We start from the raw sequence: 25806 nt of genomic DNA on the forward strand, positions 1-25806 counted from the left end.
GGGGGGGGGCACGTGCCCCCCCTGGAAAACCTAGTGCCCCCCGAGTGCCCCCCCATCAAATGCTGGTGCCCCCCTATCCTCTGCAAAATTCTGCGCGTTGTTAAAATCATTACCTCAAAAATAGCAATTTCTGGAGATATCTTCAGATCGAATTTAGCATCAAATGTGGCACCATTTTGCATCTAGCCCATCCTCCGTATGCGAAAATTTTCCTAGGGGGAGGGGGGTACCCCCTCCCCTTAGACCCCTCCCCCAGGACGGCGATCCGTATCCACCTAAGTGCCCCCCCCCCCCAATCAAATGCTGGTGCCCCCCCTGTGCCCCCCCCCAGACTGAAAAGTCTGGTGACGCCACTGGTGGTAATTACCCTCGGCTTTGCCTTGGGTAATTATCACCCATCCAGACTCCCACTGGTCTTAAACAGAGTGTTTAATACCGACCGAACACACATTTATTCCCTTAATATCACATTAGACCTTCCTCATTGGGATATCAAACACATAGTTGTGGCTGGCTCTATAAAATCAAACATAATTTGCCGCATGCATATCTGCAGAACTGGTAAACCGCTTTTTTTTCACTTTGGTGATAATTCCGCCAAAGAAACACTCAAAAAAATAATTTCTTTAAATTTCCAATAAGTTTCCTAAAATTCCTAACCCTCAGAAATGTTCAAAGAGGTTCAAAAAGGTTGAATAAAGAAATTGACTAGAGCGGGGTTTGAACCTGCGACCTTTGGATCACCGTTCCAGTGCTCTACCAACTGAGCTATCCAGCTCTATGATGGCAGATCCCCATTTTAGTCAATGTCTTTGTTCAAAGGGCGCTAGTCATAAGCCTTAATTTTTGTTAGATCTTGATCTATAAGTTCTGGTGGCACCACAACAAGACAAAGTTACAAAAGTGTTGCAAACTCTAAATTTAAAATTTGTGTTGTACAAATCTACTTGAAAAATACAAACGGGACACCAATACAAACCAAAAATGCACGATTCACGCAGAGAAGGTCCTGCCCTGCTTTCAAACTGCAATATGAGTATCCCACATGTATAGCAAAAGCTAAAATAAATGTTGACAACTTGTAACGGTTAAAACTAAAATAGCAATTTCAAAATTCATTTTGAGAGAGCCAAACCCAAATGGGGAGTGTGGCCTAGTGGTTAGGGTTCGTGACTCACGTTCAGAGGATCAGGGGTTCGAATCCAGCTGCTGGTCGTATGTTGTGTCCTTGGGCAAGCCACTTCACCCCAATATCCTCTCTCCACCCTGGAGTTTAAATGGGTACCAGCATTACAATTGACTGGCACTGCATCCAGGCGGAATAGAAATATTCTCAGTCGTTTCATTCCAAGGAAACGAGATAAATGCCGGCCTGATGGGCTGTATTGGCTCTTGTTTCATACTTCTACTTAATGTACGGACGTTCCAACTTTTGACATTTCATGGTGACGGGACCTCCATATTTGACATGGGAGCCCCTCCAGTCGAGGTATCGTCCGAGAAATCTGAGGCTATTGATGGGGCTTGTTGCCTGGAGGTCGGTATCCTGGGGAACCTTGCCGTGCCGTAGACACGATAGCTCTGCTTGAGGATGGGCCTCATGTCCTGTGGGGATTTGGCCATGCGGAAGGTGGTTCGAGTCCAGCCGTAGACGATGCAGTTTAAGAAGCCCTGACTCGGGGCTGTGACTCCCTGGAAACAAAGGAAAACCAGGACACTTATAAAAGAATTGAAGGATATTACCGAATCTTCACAGCATGGTATTTACAATTATACAACACCTGAATAAATCAGAGATGAAACTGTTATGTGGCCAAAAAAAATCGGAAAATAGGCCGAACAAAAATACTTGTCCGAAATCTGGGCCGCGCTGCAGTTACACACATGTACATGCATGTACAATACACTTCATGCCCAATTTCCGGACACCAACTCCTGCTTTATTTTCGATTCAAACAAAACTTTACAATGAAAAAAAATAGTCAGTGTTTTCATTGCATAAAATGCCTGAATTACGGTTAGAGTAATGGAGTCATCAATAAAGAAGTTCACTTCTTACTTGAGAAAGTCGAGGGAAAAGTCCGAAAGACAAGGGCACCGTTCATGGTGCTTCAAATGATTCAACCACACCACTCCACTACTCCACTTGCATTCATACGTACGTGGGGACAAATCAGGTATTATCGTCTTTCTCCTTCAACAAATGCCAGTGAAATGTTTCGCTAATGCTCCCTTCGCTATCCTCGAGATAATCATCACGATTTTTAAAGCACTGCATTTGTACAAATTGTACATTTGAAACCTCCAAAAATCGCACAACATAATGATTTTATCCACTGGATCGTTCACAAGGCTACCCGTTCCCAACCGGCCATGTTCTAGCGGACGGTACGGTGCGGTACGTACGCTGTACCATTGCATATTCGCACGCACGTGCAACACAGTGATTTTTCCATGTCACCTGTCAATGTTTAACCTTTTGTCCAGCCGGAGAAGGCTCCGATCAGTGTTATGCCCTGTGTTTCTACCGTTGAAACACTCCAATAACGACTGGTGGAAGAGATTAAAACTACGTTCGCGATGATTTTAACATGCCATTTCCATCGACTTTTCATCGACATTTCTTCGAAATTATGATTGAAATAAAATGACATTTTGTGAAAAAATCGTTACAAAATCAAATTTTGTGGGACACACTGTAAAAAAAATCAGAAATTTCGTTGGAAAATCCAAAAAGTCGGATTTCCGATTAAAATCGGAAAAGTTTCATCTCTGATAAATCCCTGTCATGTGATTGGTGGATCACTGATCACATGTCGTTGAAATACTTGTAACAACGCACGGCGCGCGTGGCGCACAGAGCAATGGAAGTTCTATTGTGAATAGAACTTCCATTGCACGGTGTCACTGCTGCTGGTGGTGGGGCTGTTTTAATCAAGATGAATGAAATTGAGTATGATTGTTCGCAACCTGTTGGAACAGTTTGCATTAATTTAACTTTTAAACAGTTTTTAACCTGAATAAATTGGCTATTAAAAAGTCAACCAATCAGATGACAAAGATTTATTCAGGTGTTATATAAAGCAAATAATGAATGTTTCACGTTCGTGCAATGGAAAGGATAATTTCATTTGGTGACATGAAATTATCCTTACCATTGCACTCACCAACATTCATTTTTTGTATAATAGTATACTCCGTCTTATTAGATATGCAGTGGCAGACCCAGCAGGCTGGTGAGGGAAGTGTGTGTGTGGGGGGGGGGGGGGGGGGGGGGGGGGGGGGCCGGGGGGGGGGGGGGAGTGGTATTTTTGACGGTATTGGAATTTTGTAATTGTGTGTCTGGAAGCCAGACTGAGGGAGCGATGGTCGTGTATCTGGAACCTTTAAATGCTTTTTAATTAGTGCAATATGCAAGGGAGTAGACTAATGACAAGCCTGGTAGCACGATGTCGATGTCGCTGTGTGGTCTGACGTTATCGTTTTCTCTGATTTTTGTCTTGAATATCCAAATTTCCCGAAGAATGTTCGTGTCGGTCGAGATCGCAAGTGGGTGCAGAATTCTCAAGCCTTATGGCCTTACTGAGGTCACCTCAAGCTCCACCCTGAAGGATATTTTTGAGAGTTTTAAGGGGATCGAAGCGTCATCTGCAACATCATCCAACATTTGAAGAAAAAAAGCAAGGGAAAAAAAAACTGTGTCACCGCACCACTTTTGGGGCAAGCTCCATACCAGAAACCGAAGACTTTTTTGATGGGGGGGCCTTAGGTGTTGTAAAGCTTGAAAGCAGATTGGTAAATTAGATTTTTGAACTGCTTACCTGTAGGACATACAGCCAATCAAATGTGATTAAGGACACTCCGTCTTTGCAGAAGAGATCCATAACATTCAAGACCAAGGCTGCAAATAAGAGGCGAGGAACAAAAGAGGGATTTTAAAAGAACTAATCTTACTGTGTAAAATTTCCTATAAAGTACAAATAATTAAATGCATAACTAATGTGCTCCTGGAATTTCTACAAGAAGCTTCAAAGTTAAAACTTCTGAAACCGAATGGCAATTTTTTACGCAGTGAAATTTTACATAAGAGATATTAAGACTAAGGGTCCCTGCTAGTCTTGTTACAAAACAGCAAATTTTTATTTTTTATTTTTCCCAGAAACAAAAGCTCAGAGACGTGTCCAGTCGGTGATGCACTCATTGTGTATCAACTGCCATTTGTTTTGTTTTATACTACACAAGTCAAAAATAATTATAGTTTTCAAATAAAATTAAAGTGAAAACCATTCTTGCAAGCATGTACTTAAAAGGAATGTACATCATTGGCTTTTGCTGTAATTTTCAGAAATGAACTATTTGAGGGGTTAGTATAATAGATCAAATATTGTTACACTGACAAATATGTTCAAGTAGTCTGGTTCCTTGACTCCACTAAAGATAAAATGGATCAATTTATAAATGCCGGAAAATTGCAAGGTAAGTGAACCAGTCTAGCTGGCCTGCACCCGTTCATGAACATGTAACCAATAGCAAACAAAATTTGGACTGACAAAAGGGTAAAGTTGGAGCAGTAGTTGAAACTTAGTAAGGTTTTCCAACGGTGGTTGGCCGACCACTGTTGGAAATGTATACAAAAATACAATTTTCTTAAAAATGACTTCACACCAGGTGCCATAATTTTACAGGATGCTTTAGACTGTCATTTACCAACATCCTAGTAAGGTATTTCGTAAAAACTTGGTAGTTTTATTTTTCGATGTTTGCAAATGTTGTATATTCCCTTTAAATCAGGCAAGTTTTGGGAAGAACCATAGTTGTCAAATTTTGTCAAAATTTCCAACTATACCTTCCCATTTGGGCAATCCCAGCGGAAAAGTCCATGACATAGCTTTTAAGAGCTCAGTGAATAAATCTGAACATGCATTTTTCAAATCTTATACATCCATCATCTAGTGATGGTCAAGGAGATTACAGACTAGGAGTTTTGGATCATTTCTGTGAATCATTCATTAGATATCATGGTTCATTGGCTCCGTCACGGACATTACACTTCCTTCCATAACGCTGGAATAGCCCATTTTATCATATGAATAGTATACAAATATTGAATGCTTCGAGTGGTGTAGTAAAACTAGCCTCCCGAGGTGACCATGGACATTCTATTTTCCGGAGGCGAAGCCGAGGGAAAATAGAATGGTCCATGGATCACCGAGGGAGGCTAGTTTTACTTCACCACGAGATAAAGCATTCAATATTTGTTTTATAACACTTTACCCACAGATTCTGCTTGATTTTAATATTTTAAATTATTTAAATCTGAACACAGTTGAAATAAACTTCAATTTCAATACAAAATTGGTGGAAAATGTATTTCTCTCTTAAAAACTACCCCTTCCCGAACTGTTTGAACCCAAGTCTGCGGCGCACTCTCTTTGGAACAATACGTGCTACGCACAACGCGCACACCAGCATGCATTTGCACACAAATACCGCGCCGTGGAAATAGTACTTTGGTTGCTAATGGTATAGTACTTTGGTTGCTATGCGCATAGTACTTTTGGCCGTGCACAGAAAGATAGCAAAATTAGAAAGTAACATGTGACTCACTCTCGGCCAATCCAGACACAGAATCTGTGGGTGAGGTGTTATAACATCTTCTATTCATATGAAGTCAGAAGACTGCACAAGTTCCTAGGCAATGTACAGGGTGAGTCAGAATGATCTGGACCCAAGTTCACCATTTTTTTTTTTGTGGCAAAACTGAGCGTTTCATATGAATGGTTATTACCTTGGCTTCCACAGGAATTTTGATTTTTTTTTTTTCCAAATTAGTGGCTGTGGTGAGGAGTTACGTCATTTTCATTGAAGTGGCTCATTTTCCAGTCTGCACACGGAATTGGTTAAATGCCTTTTTTTTAAAAAATGTGTCAATAACTTCAAGTGAGTCAGTCACCATGACTAGGTTTTTATTTGTTATTACACTGCTTCACATCAGTACATGATTTCAATAAATTTGTTGAACCATGGAACCGTGGTTAGAGTGTTTTTTTAGTGTGTGTTCTTTGCTAGCGCTTTTCTTCAAAATGGTACAATGGATATACACGAAACTTTCACCAAACATGGCCAAAATACCAGCCTATAACATATCTCATTCGCACTTGTTTTGATAATTGCTACATATTTTTTAATACTTTCTTTAATTTGGATTCAGATCATTCTGACTCACAGTGTACACAGGCATGCAACTCAAAATTAAAAAAAAAAAAAAGGAAACTCCAAACCACACAAGACTTTGTACAGGGTTTTTCAATTCGTAATGGCATTCATGAGAAGAAAAAAAAACCGAGGAAATCAGCAGATCCAAGGAAAAGTTGCATGCCTGTGTACACCAAAATTTAGGCCTTGAAACAAAAACTCGAAACCAAGACTAGACTCTTGTCTGTGAGTAATAATGAGTCATAACAGGAAATTTGCAGAGCAGAAAAAGTTGATGCATTCTCACCAGGGATCCAGCAGATGACGAAGGCAGCTATGTAGAAGGAGATACGCTTGCACAGTTCTACTAGCGCCCTGCGTTGCTTGTTGGTCCAAACTTAACCATAAAAGAATAAGATGACAGACATGAGAATATTTTTCATAACATGGGTGAGGCGTAGTGGTCATTGTGCCTTGCGAGTCACGCTGGTTGCTAGCTGTAGAGTTTCGTGTGAACCTACAATCCTGGCCAAAATGGTTGGGACACTTCCTGAGCCTGCCACGGTCACCCACTCCCCCGCTCCCCCGGTCAATGTTGTTCTCTCCAGCTGATGGAGCACACACCACGCAATGAGAGACAACATTGAACGGGGGCCGGGGGGGGGGGGGGGGGGCAGCAAGATTTGGCCAGGATTGTAGCTAGGATGGTCCAGTGCAAATGATTACATGGTCAGATTCATGTGTGCCATTGCATAGTTAAGGTAAAGGTAAAGGTAACGGGGAGGAATCTGTATTCACGTCACAGGAACGGAGTGCCCATCTCTCTTTCATTAGCGATTGGGCCAGACTCATATGCTGCTGTGGGGGGATCGCCACACCACCTCCACAGCGAGTCTGTTACCTTCCCAGCATTGAATAATGCCGGTACCCATTTAACACCTGGGTTGAGAGGAGTAATTGAGGTGAAGCGCCTTACTCAAGGGCACAACACGCATGGCCACGGCAGGGCTCGAACCCACAACCTCACGATCTTAAATCCTGTGCTCGACTGCTTGGCAACACGTGCCCGCATGGTCTTGGGGTCAAACCCAGTTACAGGTGGTCAAGCGATTACTGGGTTAGACTCAACTTGATGTGGTCAAGTACTTGTAATTGGTTGTTGTATGCAAAGTCTTGGGTTCGAACCCAGTTGAAGTGATCAAGTGGTGAAATGGTTAGACTTGTGTGTGCGTCGGGAGTGTTCATTTGGTCAAATACAGTTAGGGTTAATAACTATTATTGTAATGCTAATAACGCTTTCCAAAGCGCTTTACAATTACTCCCTTGTTCATCAGACCACGAGACCACGCGGCAGCAAATATCAGCGCACATTCAGCCTCTACCCTCACAGGTACCCATTCCTACTCCTGGGTGGAGAGAAGCAATTGTAGTTGAAAGTCTTGCCCAAGGGCACAACACCACGTTCCTGGCAGGAATTCGAACCCACGCACCATCGTACATGAGTCAAACACCGTAACCACTATACCATGGCATTCTACGACTTTGTGTGTGCCAGTTGCCGAGTCAAAAGTTTGAACCCAGCAATGCCTTGTCATTTTGTTAACCAGTTCGCGTGGGAGGACGTGATAACAGGCACTAGCCGTTTTTATACACAGGCACGGCTGACAGGTTAAAATGTCAAGATTGCCTCGACTTGCCTCCGGGTGATGTATTTTAAACATGCTATTTACTCTTATCTTTTGTACACACACACAAACACAGTCCATGAAGTCTGTGGAGGCGGACTGTGTGTCGATCTTGAATTGGCCAATGTGCACGGCCATTTGTACAATTTACCCTCCAGTAAGTACTCAGTATTGAAACATATGAGGTTTCGGCAAGAAATATCGTACAAATACTCTTGAAATAACTCTTGCGAATTGGTATTTGTGATTGGAAATTAATGATCAAGTTTCTCTAGAAATATAGGTGTCATTAGTAAGCTCAAAGCCTTTTTCCCACAGGAAGTACTGTTTATGCTGTATAACACATTGATTTTGCCTTATTTGAACTATGGTGTCCTAGCATGGGGGAATTGTGCAGCTAGTTATGTGAACAGAATTCTTAACCTACAAAAACGGGCATTGAGAGTTATAAATTCTGTCGACAGACCTGAACATTCAAATCCTCTTTTCTGTAAACATAAAACACTCAAGGTCAATGACATTTGTTCACTTCAGCTTGGAGCCTTCATGCATCGTTTGAATAATAATTTACTTCCAAATCCCATTGCACAAATGTTCTGCAGAAACGAAACTATACATCACCATTTTACCCGACAACGTAGAGAATTTCACTTTTCATTTGCAAGAACAACTGTTTATAAAAAAACAATTAGGCATGAAGGCCCTAAGTACTGGAAGTCCTTACATAAATCACTCCAGGGCACTCGTAGCCTTCCATTATTTAAATCCAAACTTAAATCGAATTTACTATCAAATTATAATAACTCAAATTAATCTTCTTACTGGGTTACTACTCTGTATTTCTTTTTTTTCTGATCAGCAATATTGTTTTTCCGTGTGTTATGTACAATCTAAAATTTATACGTTCAATTGTTTTTCGTTTGTTTTTCATTAAATGTTTGTATTAATCCATGTTAAAGGGGATCTCTACTCAACAAGCTCCGCTTTTTGGGGATCCCCTTCCACCATCTCTAATTAGAAAATAATGCGTCCAAGTGTATAAATATATTTTGTAAAACAAGCTCGAACTTTATATTATCCAAAACTACATGTATGTATTTATGCCTTGTCACATAATGAAATGAGATGTGGTAAAAATAATAAAGAATGAATGAATGAATGAATGAATCAAGTGGTAAAGAAAAGTTAGATGTTGTGAAAATACGTCAAGTCATTGCATACATGAATCTTATTATTTCCAATGACACTAATAAAACACAGGGAAAGCGACTTACCATTACCCTTCATGAGTTTTCGGTAAACTATCGCCGACAAAACATAGAATGTCTGCAAACAATCAAATATATCAAAAATGAATATTCTTAAATATGGCAAGGAATTCATAAAAAAAATATTCACTTGAATTCTCAGAGCAGCAAGCAAATTGAAAATAGTGGACCAATTTAGTTCCAAATTAAAGTCACTTAAAAGTCAAATTACCAACAACAAAAAATTAACACACACATTTCAGCTCCTGGCTGGACATTGTATACAGCATAGGCCAAATGTTGCAGTATTTTATTCTATAGGGTGTTTCAATAAAAAGAAAACCCAACTTTGAAGAACCAGTAGGGACAGACTAAATGTTTACTGGCTATAAAACTGTTATCATCTGAAAGCGTAATCTCTATGCTTTACAATGATACCTTGTTTACATTTCCAGGGTCATGCATCACTAAGCGCCACTGTCATGAGATTTTGATGCAAAATTGCAGTTGGTTCACTTTCATGTCAAACACAATAGGCATGGTGTGCATGAGAATAAGTATTCAAGAAGAAGACACGAGTGCATAAAAAGAAACCCCAAAACAAGTCGGGTTGGTTTCAAAACTGAATTTTATTGTTTGTCATGAATTTCTCGTTTTGACCAAGCAACATTCAAAACAATGTGCCATTTTCCCGAGGATTAACATTCAAGCCATTTCACAGACATTTCCGTAACAATAGGCACAACGTGCCCAGTGGTTTTTTTTTTTATGAAAGTGAACCAACTGCATTTTTGCATCCAGTTTTCAAGACAATGATGCTCACTGATGCATGACTCAGAAAACCTAAACATAGCATCATTGAAAAGCATAGAGATTACGCTTTCAGATGATACCAGTTTTATAGCCAGTAAACATATCGTCTGTCCACACTCATTCTTTGAAGTTGGGCTTCCTTTTTTTTGGAAACACCCTGTATAAATTGAGGGTCCAAATAGTGATATTTTGCCTGTCTCTGTTACCTTTGAACTTTGTAATTTACCATTCAAGTATCATTAACCTTAACTCCCTGGCATGATTTCCTAGGAACCGTACCCATCCTGGCAAAGTCCAACACCATACATGGAAACTGCACACACATATTCTGACTTTGATTCTGGAGGCGTGCCAACCCAATGTAAAAGACTATCAGTTTAGGGGTACTGTACCCATCCTGACAGATTCCAACAAAACATGCCGTTGGGGAGCATGATTTAGTAGAAACCATACCCATCCTGGCAAAGTCCAATACCATATGGGAAACTGCACACATATATTTCTGACTTTGATTCTGGAGGTGTGCCAACCCAATGTAAAAGACTGTCAGTTTAGGGGTACTGTACCCATCCTGACAGATTCCAACAAAACATGCCGTTGGGGTTTGATGGCTGTTAGGTTCAGAATGACTTCACACATTTTTTTTTTTTATTTGTTGGGTAGCTAGTGTGTCACTCATAATCACTCTTGGAGGGTGACCGCATGAAAGAGTGCTTCCAGTGTTATAAAACCATTGATTTCAGATAAAACAGGAAAAAAAGTGGACCTCAAATTTTATAGGATGACCCCATACTATTGTGGCAACTGTTTTTCAAACATAACTATCAAATTGTGCTGTAAATGCATTCACGCAAACGTGTGTTCACCGTCGATTGTGGGCGTTCTTTGTCCCTCTTTTGTTTGTACTCAAACTTTTTAGGAAGACTCCCATAGGTTTTGTACACGACCCCAATCGCAGACGTATGCTGGGAATCGTGGACGATATTATTCTCTTTTGTTCTCTGGTATTTTTCGTCCACGGTTTGAAAAGATGAACACGTACATTCAGGCACGTGAGCAGGTTTATATGTGGGATATACGGGTGAACTGGTGACAACCAAAATGTTTACAAATGCACATTATTTAAAAGCTTTGGGTAAAAAAAAAATATTTCTGCTTCCGATTACATGGCATTTAAAAATAGGGTAGGTAGGTAGGGGAAATTCTGTTTTGGCAATTTTTATTTCATATGGAGGTGTCTGCGTGTAGTAAAGGGTAAAAGGTAGTAATTGATGGTTTTCAGGTTCTTTTCCTCATTCTCCCCCCCCCCCAAAAAAATTAGGGTAGGGGCTGTTAAAATAGGGTAGGTAGGGTAACCTGGAGCAGAAATATTATCTTTTTTGGCCTTACCCCTAATTATTTGCAAGTAACTTGTACTTACCACAATAGACACCATACTTAAAAGTAATGAAACCACAAAGAAGATCGCTCCGTAGTGTGCCCAGGACCAAGATTCGAAGGACCCATTATTCTGCCAAGAAGCAAAACAACGACACCAAACATTATACCAACACAGAACACAAATGTTGGCAAATCAGTACCCAAGAAGGGAACAGGGCTTTTTCTTTGCAGTAACCATGATCCAAATACTTTCAAAGCCCAATTTCATAGCGCTGCTTAACAGTTAGCAGAAAAGTTGTGCTTACTTTAACATGAAATCATACTGCTGCTTAAGCACTATTTCATAGCGTGGACGTACTAACGGTTGCGCATGCCTGGAGATTTCTATTGTTACGTCACAGATTTAAGCAATGTTTTCCTCCAGGGTTAAGCATGCTATTGCTGTGATTATGCTTACGGTCTCTCTGAAATAGACGGAGGCTCTGTTAGCACAAATTGGCTGTTAAGCAGCGCAATGGGGCCCAATTTCATAGCACTGCTTATCAGTAAGCAGAAAAGTTGTACTTACTATAGCAGAAAATCATGTTGCTGCTTAAGCACAATTTCATGCTAACGGTTGCGCGCGCATGGAGATTTCTATTGTTACGTCACTGATTTAAGCAAAGTTTTCTTCTGGGGTTAAGCGTGCTTTTGCTGTGCTTACTGCTTAACAGTCCCTATGAAATAGATGGAGGCTCGGTAAGCACAAAGTTGGCTGTTAAGCAGCGTTATGAAACTGGGCCCAGATGAGTACATGTACTTTTGTTTATTCTGAAATTTCTCGTTTTTCTTACCCCTTGAACAGAAGGCTTGAAAAACAGCACCAAACACCTACAGCAAAGGAAAAGAAAAAAAACAACGCAGATCTGCTTTAATTCCCGAACTATATCAAAATTAATGTCAAGAGTTGAACGCGACTACGTTGTGGAGAACTATAAACTTGACCTTTTTAAGTGTAGATTATCTTCACAGTGACTCACTGCCTTCTTGGTCCCAAGAGCTGTGCATTAACCGGAAGTACGGGAACTAGGTACCCGATTGAACAAAATACGGGTAACTAGGTACCCATTAAAGAAACCCAACCCACAATTCAAATCTCAAATCCCTGCTCAGATTGTTAACTTTTTTGTTCACTAGCCAGCCGGGCTACTGAAACAGAATCTTAAATAGCCCGCGGGCATTTTCACTAGCCCGCATTTTTTTTAGCTCCAATACAAAATGGCATATTTTCAGGCTCAATTCTGAGGTAATTTTCTCAGTGTTTTTAATAAACAGATCTAATAATTTAACCTTCTAGAACAGTTGAAAAAACTAGACACAACCTGATGAGGTTTTCTTTCTGTATTTAAAGATTTATTTCTTCCTGTCCTTTCATCTTTGCCGTGTCCCAATAATTTTTTGACTCGCCAGCCGGGCTACTTAAGGAATAGTTTGACTGGCCCGCCGCTGTTTTGACTAGCATTTGGCTAGCGGGCTACCGCTAATTTCGAACCCTGATATTTGTCCACACGATAATACTACCACTTCGGCTGTGCCTCAATGCAGCAAGATGCAAGCGCGTACAGTGAGCAGAGCTTTACCGTGTAAAACTGCAACTTTCGTGAGCATCATAAACGCGAAACATGTTGTTTTCCCATGTTGCCTGGTTTTCATTTTATGAGGTCCCCACAAATGATATTCAAAACCTTTCTTTTTCATTGTCTGAGAAGTTACTAAGTAAGGTGTAAAGTTGGTTATGGGTACCCAATCCCATAATCTAGAACCGGTTCCTGACATCAGCAGTAGGGAACTCGGACACCCTGTTCCAATGCACAGCCCTATTGATTCCACCCCCTTTTTTTGGGGGGGGGGGGAGGGGTGATGAGGGGCTATTTATGTATAAGTTATTCAATTCACAAATACTGTATTGCTATTGATAATTCCAAGATACTATGACACACTGAATGCAATTTGAGGCTATGCATGACGACAGAAAGTACTTCAAGGAGAGAATTTTTGACACAATGAGAAGCAGCTTTCTTTCAAAATAAGGAATAAAATAATTGTGATGCGATCAAGCTACATGAGTCGTTTGTCGACCCTCATCAATTTAATTTTTTTTTTACAGATTTGAAAAGAGCACAATCTCAGCATTACTGCTGTGAAAACCGCATGCTGATACCATCTTTAGTTCAAAAATTATGGAAGTCGGAACACCAAGAAATGTGATGAAGTGATCTTATTTTGGCCTGTATCTCCAAATAAAAATTCCCGACAAATGACTCATTTAGCTTGATCGCATCACAATCGAGTTTGCACAGCCCTGAGACTTGGGTGGCAATCAAAGTAACGTAGTGTGACTTACTCGGTGCATGGGTCCTGTGCTCGCAGGCGATTGTGCACCACCACGACTGGTGTCATGACAGCGATGGGTAGTAACCTGTCAGGTAAGCAGTTCACTTCATTTATTATGGCAGGCACTTCATTCAGTATTGCTGGCAAATCCTCAGTACAGTGTAATTCAAGCGTTAGGAATGGAATTGTAATGTCTGTGATAGAGCTAGTTAACCGTGATAACTATTTTTTAAATTAATGATTCAGAGAAATCGTTGCATCAGTGCAACAAGGTCATAACTCCATTCTGCAACAAAGTTGCATCTTGCGCGAATACGCTCCGTGCAACAAGGTCGTATCTCGACGTCCACTGACTTTGCGTGTACATCCGGGTTATTTTAAGTGAGATACGACCTTTTGACATTCTAAAACTCGCGTTTTGCATCGTTCATGCCATTTTAGGAGATACAACCTTGTTGCACTGACGCGACGAAATGATCCAAATATCCAAGTCCTCAAATCTCCTTGACCATTACTAGATGATGGGTGTATAAGATTTGAAAATCACTCACAAGTCCAAAGATAAGTCACAAGCTATTCAAAGGAACTATGACAAAGGCATTGTTTTGATACGATTCCACCCCCCCCCCCTTTCCTTACCTCAGGAAACCGGATTTATGCACTGATTTTTGATACACTTGTGTGACCCAATCAGTGACAGATTTGTGATGGAATTAAGAACACTACTTACACTAACGCAAACAATTATTCATGACCTTAACTTGTGATTTTTTGAGTCTGACGCCAAAACTTATAGAAATGTGGATTCATTTGGGGTCAAAATGTTGCAACATGATTGCAACCTTTTTTTAACTGCATGTACTTTCATGAGAAAAATAACTATTAAAAAGCTTTTATTCCATTTCTCAAAAGGTGACCTTGAACTTTGACCTTTGAACCCAAAATAAACAAACACCAATCTGGAGTTACTGGAGGACTGGGCAACCCTTCTTCAAAGATCAATAAAACAAAAATGTGACCATAAATTATCCTCTAGAATGTCTTTTTCTCTATTTTTCACAAGATGACCTTGACCTTTGACCTTCTGACCCAAACCCAACCCAACACTATCCTTTCTTAACCTTAACAACAAAACATTCCTCAAAACTTCATTCAATACATTACTTAACTCACAAATTAGAAAACAAAACAATTAATTTGACCTATTTCTGGCACTGACTTTGGCCTTTAATTGACCCTAAAACAAATTCCAACCTTTGTTTTCCCAAACGACGACCCTTCCAAATTATTTGCATAAACTCATCATTACCCTCTGTGACTGTTACCATTTTATTTGAATTCACTATAAAAACCCAAGTGCTAAACTTTTGAATTGAGCAAATATTGATTTACTGTACTCACCACGAAATGACATAAAATAGCCTCATTATCCACTTCATTGAAGTCATTGTCTGAATATAAAAACAAAACAAATTCTCAATTTGAAATCTTAAAAAAAAAACACTTCAGAACACACATACATGTACACTGTAACATCATGTCATTCAGTTCAAAAACGTTTTCAGAAAGGGGCACTATGATATATAAATGCTGTACAGAATGGTACATGTACAACAGCACTATGCGTAAATATACATATGCTGCAATGCATTATGGGTAAAATTTAAATCACTCATATTTCATGATCCGAGAGTAGTTTTACCTTCAAACCAACACAGCATGGCGTTAAAAAATTCAATCCATCATTCTGAAGCATTTGGAAAGATATTCACATTTATTTTTAAAAACATCAGATATACACACAATACTGTGACTAGAATGTACACCAACGTATGCCATAGTACATTTTTTGGCCATGAGAGTTTATGCCTTAAACTAATGAGTAAGGAAAATAATGAGCTTGGGTGACGCCAGGCTCCACAGCAAAATATTGTCTGTGAAGAATTTTTGAGGGGGGACAGGTCGCCCTAGGTGTGTCCCACCTACTTCAGTGGGATGCCCTTGTTGAGTGATCTACCCCCTACCATTCAAACAAAAGAAAGAATCAAAGTGGGAACTAATGCATGGGTCAAATTTTAGCCCCTCACTTTTTTATGAAGGGGGGAGCAGTGTTTTTATTTGCAGCACACATCATCAATGGATCATGATTATTCAGCTAGTTTGATGTTTATTCATAATTCATAAATACCTAAGACAGTTTACGCATTCAAATTGGTCGAGAGCCCGTCACGTGGCCGGTCTTAAACGGATGATAAAGGCATGGCTAGCTGGTCTTAAACACTTTTCCAGTGTCACAATAAAATGTGGACTCCTAAAAATCCAGTGCCTTTTATCGTTTCATTGGTTGAACGTTCACAATCCTCACGTAGGCATGCGCAACACTACCAGGGAGTCAAAATTTTATAGTTCTAAATTCAAAACGCAGCGCGCCAGGTGCGTTCTGCGCGACATCGCGCAGAACATGATACGCGCACGTCAATCTCCATAAAAGGGTTGTTTACATCTTACTCACCAGCTTGAACACTCCATTATTTTGCAAGAGGGATGTTTCAAAAAGCATAAAGTGAATTTGTTGAACAAAATCGGGATGTTTTGAACGAATTATATGATTTTTTTTACCGAAAATGTATTTATGAATGGGAATAAATATGTGCTCTGTTGGTATTTATCACTCTGTTTAAGACCACTTAGAGTCTGGGTGCTGATAATTACCCTCGCCTCCGGCTCGGGTAATTATCAGCACCCAGACTCTACTGGTAAGTGGTCTTAAACAGAGTGATAAAAACCTCCGCAGCACACATTTATTCCCTTAGTAAATAACAATGACGTAACACTATTGCTAATGTATCACTCAGTCATGCATGTACATTAAACAATTTCAAAGAATGGTTTTCGACGAGATGCCACTGTGGCCTAGTGGATAGTGGAGTAAACAACAAATTGCAAGATCCGTGGTTCGAGCCCATGCCCGTTTTCATCAAATATTTTTTGTTGGTCGGGATAGGTTTAATTTGCTCTTTTTACACTCTGTCATTGGGCATGCATAGCCTCGATCTGGCAATTTTACACAATAAAAATAGCCGGTTCAGTGATCTGAACCCCAACACGGGAATCACTGAACCGGCTATATTCATTGTGTAAAGTTGCCAGATCGAGGCTCTGCATGCCCATGGCGGAAGTGTGAAAAGAGCGAACTGAAGGGAAAACACTACGAGAACCTAAGTGTCTTCCATCCACACAGCGTGATAAATATTCATTTTAGGATGCGTGATGTGATTGGTTAAAAGACGATGTCTGCTGCAGAAAAAAAAATGCAGGGAGGAGGGAGGGAACTGTATAATCATCTGACCAATGGGGAGGGGAGGCATTGTTCAAAGTCGATTGGACTGGACACTATTAGATAAAAGGGGTGCTTGTCTAAGCTGCATACATTTATCCCAAACACACACACTTTTGCTGACAGGTAGAATATTTGGCTGACCAAAAGAAAAATTGGGAGGGGGGGGGGGGGTGGGTTGACATCCCACCTCAGCATTGCATCTGACATGTACATTTTTTAAACATGTAGATGGTGTCTTACATGTAATAGGGTCAGTTTCTTTGCTCTGTTGTGTCTGTCTTTCAACCTGAGGTACACGTTCAGTGCATAGTTGACCGTTAGGAAGAAACTGATGACGTTGAACATCTGCATGTCAAAAAAGGATAGCCACGAGAAATTTAATTTACACATCTGCATTCATGTTTATCTGCGGCATTTCTAATAATTTAAAAAAAAAAATTCTCAACAAAAATAGATGATGAAGCTTTGTTGGTTTTCAAACTGTTTCATGATGTATGTCACTGCACTTTAGTGAGAAAAACAAATGCAAGGATGAAAAATCTCAAGATTTGAACAATTTCTGAAATTGGTTTTCTCATGGCTCATAAGCATCCCGATATTCACTACCTCTTTAATTGGTAGTGTAAGCATTTGCTTTTTAGATTTCATCCAGTCAAATCTCTGCAAAAATAGACATTTCATTATAATAGAACTTCAAAATGGAAGATTCACAGAAGTTTCTCTTTTTTTCAGAATGCAATGAAATTTTATTGTTGATTCCTCTTCTTCTAGTTCGTACCTCGGTGACGGCCTGCAGCACAGTGCAGACCCGGAAGCCCACGGAACCCACTCCATCAAAGGGAATATTCCACAGGATGGCACCCACAAGCCAGCAAAGGGCCAGGCCTAGATCGGCTATGGCTAGGTGGAACAGGGGACGGATCTGTAAGCAAGCAGCAAGCAATCAGTTGATAGAATACTGACCAGAGCGGGATTTGAATCTTTGATTTCCAGAGAACCATTCCACAGGCTATTCCATGGTATGGCACATAAAGGCTGGCAGATTGACGTGTAATCTTAACACAAGTTTTTTAACATTGTGTTAATAATATAAGTAAAAAAGAATATTTAGTTTACCTTTCAACAAATGGCTGACATACTGGAGGGTTAGAATCCCCATCTCCCCATTTTTTTTTTTCTTGGGGGGGGGGGGGGAGGGAGACGGGGAGGAGGGCGACACTAACAACCTCCTAAAATAGCCAGTTTCTCTTCTCAGAATAATTTGAATCTTATGCTCAGACATGCATTATGTATACATTCTAATTTGTAATATTGATAGTAAATGTACCCTGTAATATACCGCCCTGAATCCTTCAAAACCCTCATTGCCGAAGTGTAAGAATTTGGAGGATTGAGGTTACATGGAAAAAGTGCGGTGCTAATTTTGTAGGATGCACTTTGCCAAGGTCTTGGGCCGGACCTTGTGTTGTTTTTGCTCAGCCATGCATAAATATAGGCCTGGATTATGCTTGAAATCCTCCGTACTGCTCCAGGATGTCACTGGCCAAGCCTCAACATGTTGACAGTCACTGCTGCAGGATTTTGCAGGATTCAGGCAGTGGCCACCCCTCCACGGAACATATTCAAGAAATGATGGAGAAATTTGCAGGGTTGAGGCTATATGCTATTTTTCCATGAGGCCAATTGGAGGTTTTTGCAGGATTGAGGCTACATCCTAGCAAAAAGGCCAAGGGAGTTAGGGTTAATGTCCAGGTCTGTAAATTAAGACCTGGTATCATATTTTCACACAAAAGTTGCAGACATTTCTTACTCTCCATAAGACTTCTTTTCAATTGTCCATAGTCTTTCCCCCCTCTGCTGACATCTTGCGACTTCTATTTTGAGGGAAGGGGGGGGGGGAACATGGCAGCCCACTTCCAGACATTCCATTGACTCAGCCGGATTTTTGTCTAATCCCCAGCTAACACATGTACCTTTCCCCTTTGAACATCTTGATCAGGAGTCGTACCCCTTTCGTACCGGAACATACATGTACTTTGTGAGCCGACGTGTCAACGCGCCTTTTGCAAAGGGTGGGACACCTTAGGTAAGAAGTTTCTTTGCAAAAAGGCTGTGAACCCAATTCAGTATGAATCCCCTCCCGCCAGTAACACAAAGGTTCCTCACGTACCATTCAGAGAATAAAAATATCATGTTTGCTGTCCATGTACATGTACCTATATCAGGGTTCCTACAGAAATCTGAAAACCAAATTCCAGAACTTTCCAGAACTTTCCAGGACTAAAATATGACAATTTCTATGACATTTGACACCATTTTGCAGAGAAAAGTTGTTCGGTGTTGTGATTCTGATGAACCGCTGATATTAGGCTAACCATTTGTTAGCTTTTCAAAATAAGTTTTAATAACTAATGGCCTCCTCCGATCCTCCCCTTACAGCCATCCTTAAAGTGGCCCATCAAAAATAACCCTGTCATAATCTTGATTTCCATGACTTTTCCATGACTTTGTTAAATTTTTTTCAATTTTCCATGACTTTTCCATGACTTTCTTTTATTTTATTTTTTCAATTTTCCATGACTTTTCCATGACTTTCTTTTATTTTTTTTTCAATTGTCCATGACTTTCTTTTATTTTTTTTTTCAATTTTCCATGACTTTTCCATGACTTTCTTTTATTTTATTTTTCAATTTTCCATGACTTTTCCATGACTTTCTTTTATTTTATTTTTCAATTTTCCATGACTTTTCCATGACTTTCCAGGACAACTTTTTCCCCCAGGACTTTCAATGATTTTTCCACGACCATGGAAACCCAGGTCCATTTACATATGTGCACATGGGATTTGACGGTTTAGTACATGTACATGGATCCAGTATCAACAGACAATTGTCAAGGAATAAATAGAATTTTGTCCAATCTTATGTGCATGTATGTACATGTACATGTATGCCTAAACCTCACTTTAAAACATAATGGCAAAATGCAAGGCTTGGCAAAGTGGTACACGTACCAGTACGTACCGATACCAGGACGATTAAAGGTTAAATCTCTGTGACTTGTACTTGTACATGTGCACATGTATACAAACTTACACATGTATCAAAAGTTCTTCATGCAGCAAAAATGCTCTGAATTGTGCAAAAATAAACAAGGAAAACTAACTTGAGAGAAGGACCCATCCCTTAAAATGTCAGTCCTTCTGTTTTGAGGCGTGCGATCACACCCCCACGCAATCACACGCCTAAATGCTTCCTGAGAAGTGCAAATAATTGCACGCCTGAATCCCTCAGTACCGCACACCTCGCAATACATTTACGGCATAATTATACTTCATAATTTGAGAAAAATCAAGTGTGTTGGTGAAAAGAATATGGCTTTACTGTAAACCAAGATGAATATTTTGAAAACAATACCAGATTGTTCAGTCCCAGCTTGGACCACAGAATCCCACGCCTAGAAAAATCACACGCATAGAAAAATCACACGCCTAGAAAAATCACACGCCTAGAAAAATCACACGCCTAGAAGAATCCCACGCCAAGAAGAATCCAGGTGTGCGTTTTTCCACACACCTGTGATTTTCAAATCAGAAGGACTGAAATGTCTAACCTTAAACTTCACAATAAACCTCACAAGGGCGGGGCAGATTAACATATTCATATTTATAGATTTTTATTTGCGTGACTCAGCCCCAGGTACAATGTACATGACAAACTATTTTTTCTCTTCTATTTTTAATGAACCAACCTCCCTGATAATTGCTATGTATAGATATTTTGTCCACGTCTTTGTACAAAGCTGTTGGATTGGAAAATTATTGAAACATGAAGTTTTGACAAAATGTGATAGGTTTCGAGCTGGGGGAGGAAGCTTACGTGTTTATGAGCTAAGATCGTCCTAGGATAACAGGCATTTAATTTCCCCTCAGAGAATGACACACCACAATGAAGACAAGCTGTAAAGTGGAAAAATTACTCATTTGGGAAAAAAAACCTTTTCAGCATTGTGGTTTGTTTTTTCAGGTAAAAACTTAGCACAAAATAGCAATGTCGATTTAATACACAAAACAGTTTTATTTAAACCTAACTCCCTAGGCCTTTTTGCTAGGATGCAGCCTTAATTCTGCAAAATCCTCCAATTATGAAACATAGCATGTACACAGCCTCAATCCTGCAAATTCCTCCATTTTTTCTTGAATATGGTCCGTGGAGGGGTGACCACTGCCTGAATCCTGTAAAATCCTGTGGCAGTGACTGATTTCAAGCATAATCCAGGCCTATATTTATTCATGGCTGAGCAAAAACAACACAAGGTCCGGCCCAAGACCTTGACAAAGTGCATCCTACGAAATCAGTATAAATGCACTTTTGCCATGTGACCTCAATCCTCCAAATTTCTCCACTTTGGCAAAGAGGATTTTTGAAGGATTCAGGGCGGTTAGGGTTGTTAGACACAATCAATAATAACATTATTCTGATCTTCAGTAAAAGACAATCAAAAATTCAAAACTCTTTCAAACACAACCTAAGACACAGCGGTAATGCATTTAGATGTGTAATGTCCTTTGTTGATTTTTATTTTTGCTTTAACAGACGATTGCTCGGTAAAACTTTCCACTTTCATGTTTACGGAACATCAATGTAATATGGGAAATTAAATGCTTTAAAGAGGAAATAAAACGGCAAAAAGGTTGTCGGCAGGAAAGTACAGGTCACGAACCACTAGGCTTCTCTTATTTTCCAGGTGTAAATGGCAGCGATATATTATGTTTAAGTGTTTTTCTTGTGGGTTTTTTTTTTAGTTGTGTTTTTTTTTTTAGGAATCAGCCAATTCAAGAAAATATTTTTTCCTGGTTTAAAGGTCTGAGCTTCTATGATTGAACCTCGCTGTTTGGGAGAGGCTGAGGAACGTACATGTAAAAATTATAGGAACTGTATGTGGACTAGCTGACAGTAAAAAATAAACACTCATATATTTCCTGATTTTGCCCCATTGGTTTTATACTAGAAATTCTAACAGGAATATTATATGCCCGGGCGCATTGGGAGAATTACTACCGGTACAATGCCAAGTATCAAATAGCGCAGTTGTCATCAAACCATCACTGGTCACCACAAGTCATCAAAGCTCATCACAAGTCATTACAGGTCAATACAGGTCAATCAAACGTTAATGACAATGCAAGTCGAATCTCAAGTTATGTGACAAACTGTTCATTGTTTCATATGCATTCTTTAAATGTATAAGAAAAAAAACCGGATCATTTGAATTGTGTTCATTTTTGTTTGCTTGAGGCAACAAAAATGCCTTAAACCTTAAAAAGGGTGCACTAATCGAAGTTTCAGTTCAGTGTGTACTAGGCCATTACAATTTTAGAAAGCAGAGAAAACGTGCATAATTCTTTGAATAGATATGGTCTAATACATTAAGCCACAAACTGTGGACCGAAGGCCAAATTAGTTGTGGTTCACTACAGTTTTTTTTTTTTAAATATTTTCTTTGGGTCTCATACCAGTATTGGATTGTCTGGACTCCATTGCTAACGCACGTGAAAAAAGTGTGCCAGCAGGCACACTTTTTAAAACAACCTACAATGGTTGTTTTTTCCCAAATGATATCATTTCAGGTGACATAATATCACAGGGTATTTGGCATCCTCCCTATCTTCATGTTGAGCAAGGTTCTCTCACTAAATTGGTTATTACTAATGTTCCTAAGTGTACCCACCTTTAATCTTTGTCAATGTACACTTGAACTTATACATCCCTTTTGCCATTCATGTGTCACCTTCATTTACTTAAGCTGTGGTCACCGAGCATGCCGAGTTGACTTCTGAACGACAACTCTGTTAAAACATTTGAAATACTCCACTTACCTCTGATGTTTTGACAACTTTTCTGACCATTGCATAGACGATAACAGACAAGGAGCCAAACACGCTGAGAGATGCAAAGAAAGCATGAACATAGTGCAGCATGTCCAGCTAGATCATTGAAAACAAAAAGATGTAAAAATGTCTCAAAGATCTTTGATCGTTTGCAGTTTTGAAAACCAGACTAGCATTATCTACAAGAGGAGTCAGGTTGGTGGAACGGTACTTTCCTCGCATTCTAACTCTGTGACTGGTAGTATCGAAAACGAAGACCCTAAATGAAGCCTGAAGACCCACTCAAAAACAGTGGGTCTACACTCGAAAATGAAGACCCACTGTTTTCGAGTGGATCTTTGGTCTTCATTTTAGGGGTCTTCGTTTTCAATATTAAGTCACAGAGGGTAGTGAGAAATTTAGCCCATCCAGCCCAACAACCTTTTTTTTTTGGGGGGGGGGGGAGGGGGATCCACCCCTGCCTCAAGTATGGGGCTTTTCCCATGGAATATCCTTCCAGACTTTTCCTCCCACCTCTCAACTTTAACATTTCTCTCTTCTTTGTACAAGTACATGTAAGTTCTTGAGCCACATTTCCTGTGCTTTTTCATGAACCGTTGTTTGGTGAATGGTCAGTTGAAAGAATTAAAATACATAAAAAATATAATAAAAATGAAGTTTGAACACGAGGAAAGACAAGGCTCGAGGACCCCTCCTCTCCGAACCACAACAATAAATTTATAAAATAAAGCAAATTGATCTTCTTTTTACAATGAACGACTTTTTCACAAGAAAAAAAGAAAGAAAGAAAAAGAACTGCCAATAGCCTTTAAGTTAGTGATAAGTAACTTTTCATTTAACTTGAGTGATTCTCATGAAAATAAACCTACCACTTGTTCTTCCCGTGTCGTGTTGTAACACGGTGAAAGGTCAGTCGCTCGTGTTACCTCTGACATAGGAGAACTGATACTTGATTCCATCTTGGAACGTTCCACGTACCCAACTGGGGTTGGAAAAGTCTCAAATTGTTCACAAATGTTTCAGGACTACACCAACGTCTTGTACTCACTTCTCATTGTTACAGTACAAATTAGTTCCAGGCATTATGCGACTGCAGTCTATTTCTCACCCAGTTGCTTTGTTATGAAGCTCCTGATTGGTTCTCATGGCGGTACAACAGATGTTTTGATTGGCTGGTGACAGATCGAAGACTAGAGTCATTCTCCTTGCCTCATGATTTCTCAGATGCATCACATAAAGATGGCAAAGTTTGTAATTAAAGGCATTTCTTCTATTACAAGAATGTAACAGCTCCACGATTCCACAGAGATTGCATCAAAAACTCCGAGGCACTTTTTTCCCCTGCACGTATCAAGCTGTATGACTCATATCTAGAAATAGAACAAAATAAAGCAAAGCAAAGTTTGTAAAGGTTGAGGTACAATTGATGTACAGTACATGTTTTCTTTTATAGTTGCAAACAGTATCACGGCCAACGGAAAATTGTGCAACGATTTCTTGTCAGTGTTGTGTATTAATCATAAGTTGATGGTCAAGTGAAGCGGTCTAATGTATTTTTAATTGCTTGTGATCCAATTAACCGAAACAACCTTCAGCTTCACAATTGGTTTAGATTGTTCACTTCCTGGAGTTTTTAGGAACATAAAATATGGCACAACAAACCATTGTGGTGACAATGGAAAGCATAATTCACTTATAAATTGTAAAAATGTTGCAACTCTGGAGGGAGTATACAAAAATAGCTTTTTTGAGAATGTTGCAGTAATGTATGATGATAAATATAAGTCAACAAATATGCACGAACTTGGTCGTTCAATCTGATTTATTGATCTTTTCAACTGTATTGACTATAAATCCAAGAAAACCTTTGGATGTGTTGTCAATTTAAATAAAGTCTGGCAATTCGGGCGATTCACAATGCAGTGCGCCATCAAGAGTTTGCCATGGAGAGTCAACTTTTCAAGTTTACGGTCGACAAAATTTGGCCCATTTGAATGAGTGTCAGTAGACAACTTGAGCTAATTTGTTATGGATTGGGGCATAGCGTTCTGCCGCCTTACACAAAACACCATATTGATACAAAGAAAATAAAAGGGCAAACATATACACGAATCAAATGCTTACGAAACTACTGACCGGAAAAAACCGCGAATTTGACCGCGAACTACTGACCGCGAATTTGTCGACCATCTCCCACAATGCACTGGGAAAAATGAACTCTCCGTCGCAAACTATTGGCGGCGCTCTGCATTGTGAATCGCCCGAATTGGACATAAGGTCTAAAAGATGCATTTCTTTCTATACTGAAGATGTCTTTCACTCAGATTCAAAATGTCTGATTTCAGACAAAAGTCTCAAAAAAAATCTTTAAAACTTTACATGTAAATCGTTTTATTCGGGGGAAAAAATATGGTGCACCCTCAGTTTTGTGCCCTTTTTCTTTTCTTTCAAAAAAAAAAAACAGAGGGAAACTGACTAGATGCATTGTAATATATATATTTTTTGTTTAAAGCTAGAGTCCATCATTTGCAGCCATCCAAAAAGTAACTGGCATAATTATTGCTGAAAAACAACCTTGGTTGAAAAATAGTAAGGGAACTAAACTCCCTGTGAAATTATTCTTTCTGGGAAGTTGTCATTTTGAAGTAATCAACGAAAGAAGGCATTTCCAACGGTTATTCTTAAGAAGCACCGTAGGAAAATTTAAATTAGTAGTTCGTTTTGTTATTCAGCGCAGCGCGCACAAGTATTGGAACGACGCACACGCGCGCGGGGTTGTTATAATTCGTCGGATCAGTGCGCGACGTCGCCTATAGCTGCAATTGAAAACAATTCAAAACATGATATAGTAACTTTTGATTTGAAATTGAGATCTTAGAATGC

General features: G+C 39.7%; 1 protein-coding gene and 1 non-coding gene across 3 annotated transcripts in view; one reads left to right on the top strand and one right to left on the bottom strand.

The window, feature by feature from the left end:
* Positions 1–351: 351 nt before the first annotated feature.
* The window catches only part of LOC119730645 (transmembrane protein 116-like), a 36373-nt gene continuing 10918 nt past the window's right edge, over positions 352–25806 (bottom strand). For both annotated transcript variants that reach the window (XM_038203635.1, XM_038203636.1), the window contains exons 2-13: positions 23793–24293; positions 22912–23019; positions 17812–17955; positions 17274–17378; positions 15095–15144; positions 13704–13778; positions 12154–12190; positions 11361–11450; positions 9155–9206; positions 6503–6592; positions 3822–3901; positions 352–1692 (exon numbers count right to left, since the gene is read on the bottom strand). In XM_038203635.1, coding sequence (XP_038059563.1) covers positions 1441–1692; positions 3822–3901; positions 6503–6592; positions 9155–9206; positions 11361–11450; positions 12154–12190; positions 13704–13778; positions 15095–15144; positions 17274–17378; positions 17812–17955; positions 22912–23019; positions 23793–23882 — 1173 coding nt within the window. In that variant the 5' untranslated portion in view covers positions 23883–24293 and the 3' untranslated portion in view covers positions 352–1440. The remainder of the gene's footprint in view (positions 1693–3821; positions 3902–6502; positions 6593–9154; positions 9207–11360; positions 11451–12153; positions 12191–13703; positions 13779–15094; positions 15145–17273; positions 17379–17811; positions 17956–22911; positions 23020–23792; positions 24294–25806) is intronic.
* LOC119730997 lies at positions 15559–15713 on the top strand. The gene has a single exon (XR_005271419.1). It is a non-coding gene; the product is annotated as a U12 minor spliceosomal RNA (small nuclear RNA).

Source organism: Patiria miniata, unplaced genomic scaffold (assembly GCF_015706575.1).
Source record: "Patiria miniata isolate m_02_andy unplaced genomic scaffold, ASM1570657v1 HiC_scaffold_22, whole genome shotgun sequence".
Taxonomy (NCBI): Eukaryota; Metazoa; Echinodermata; class Asteroidea; order Valvatida; family Asterinidae; genus Patiria; species Patiria miniata.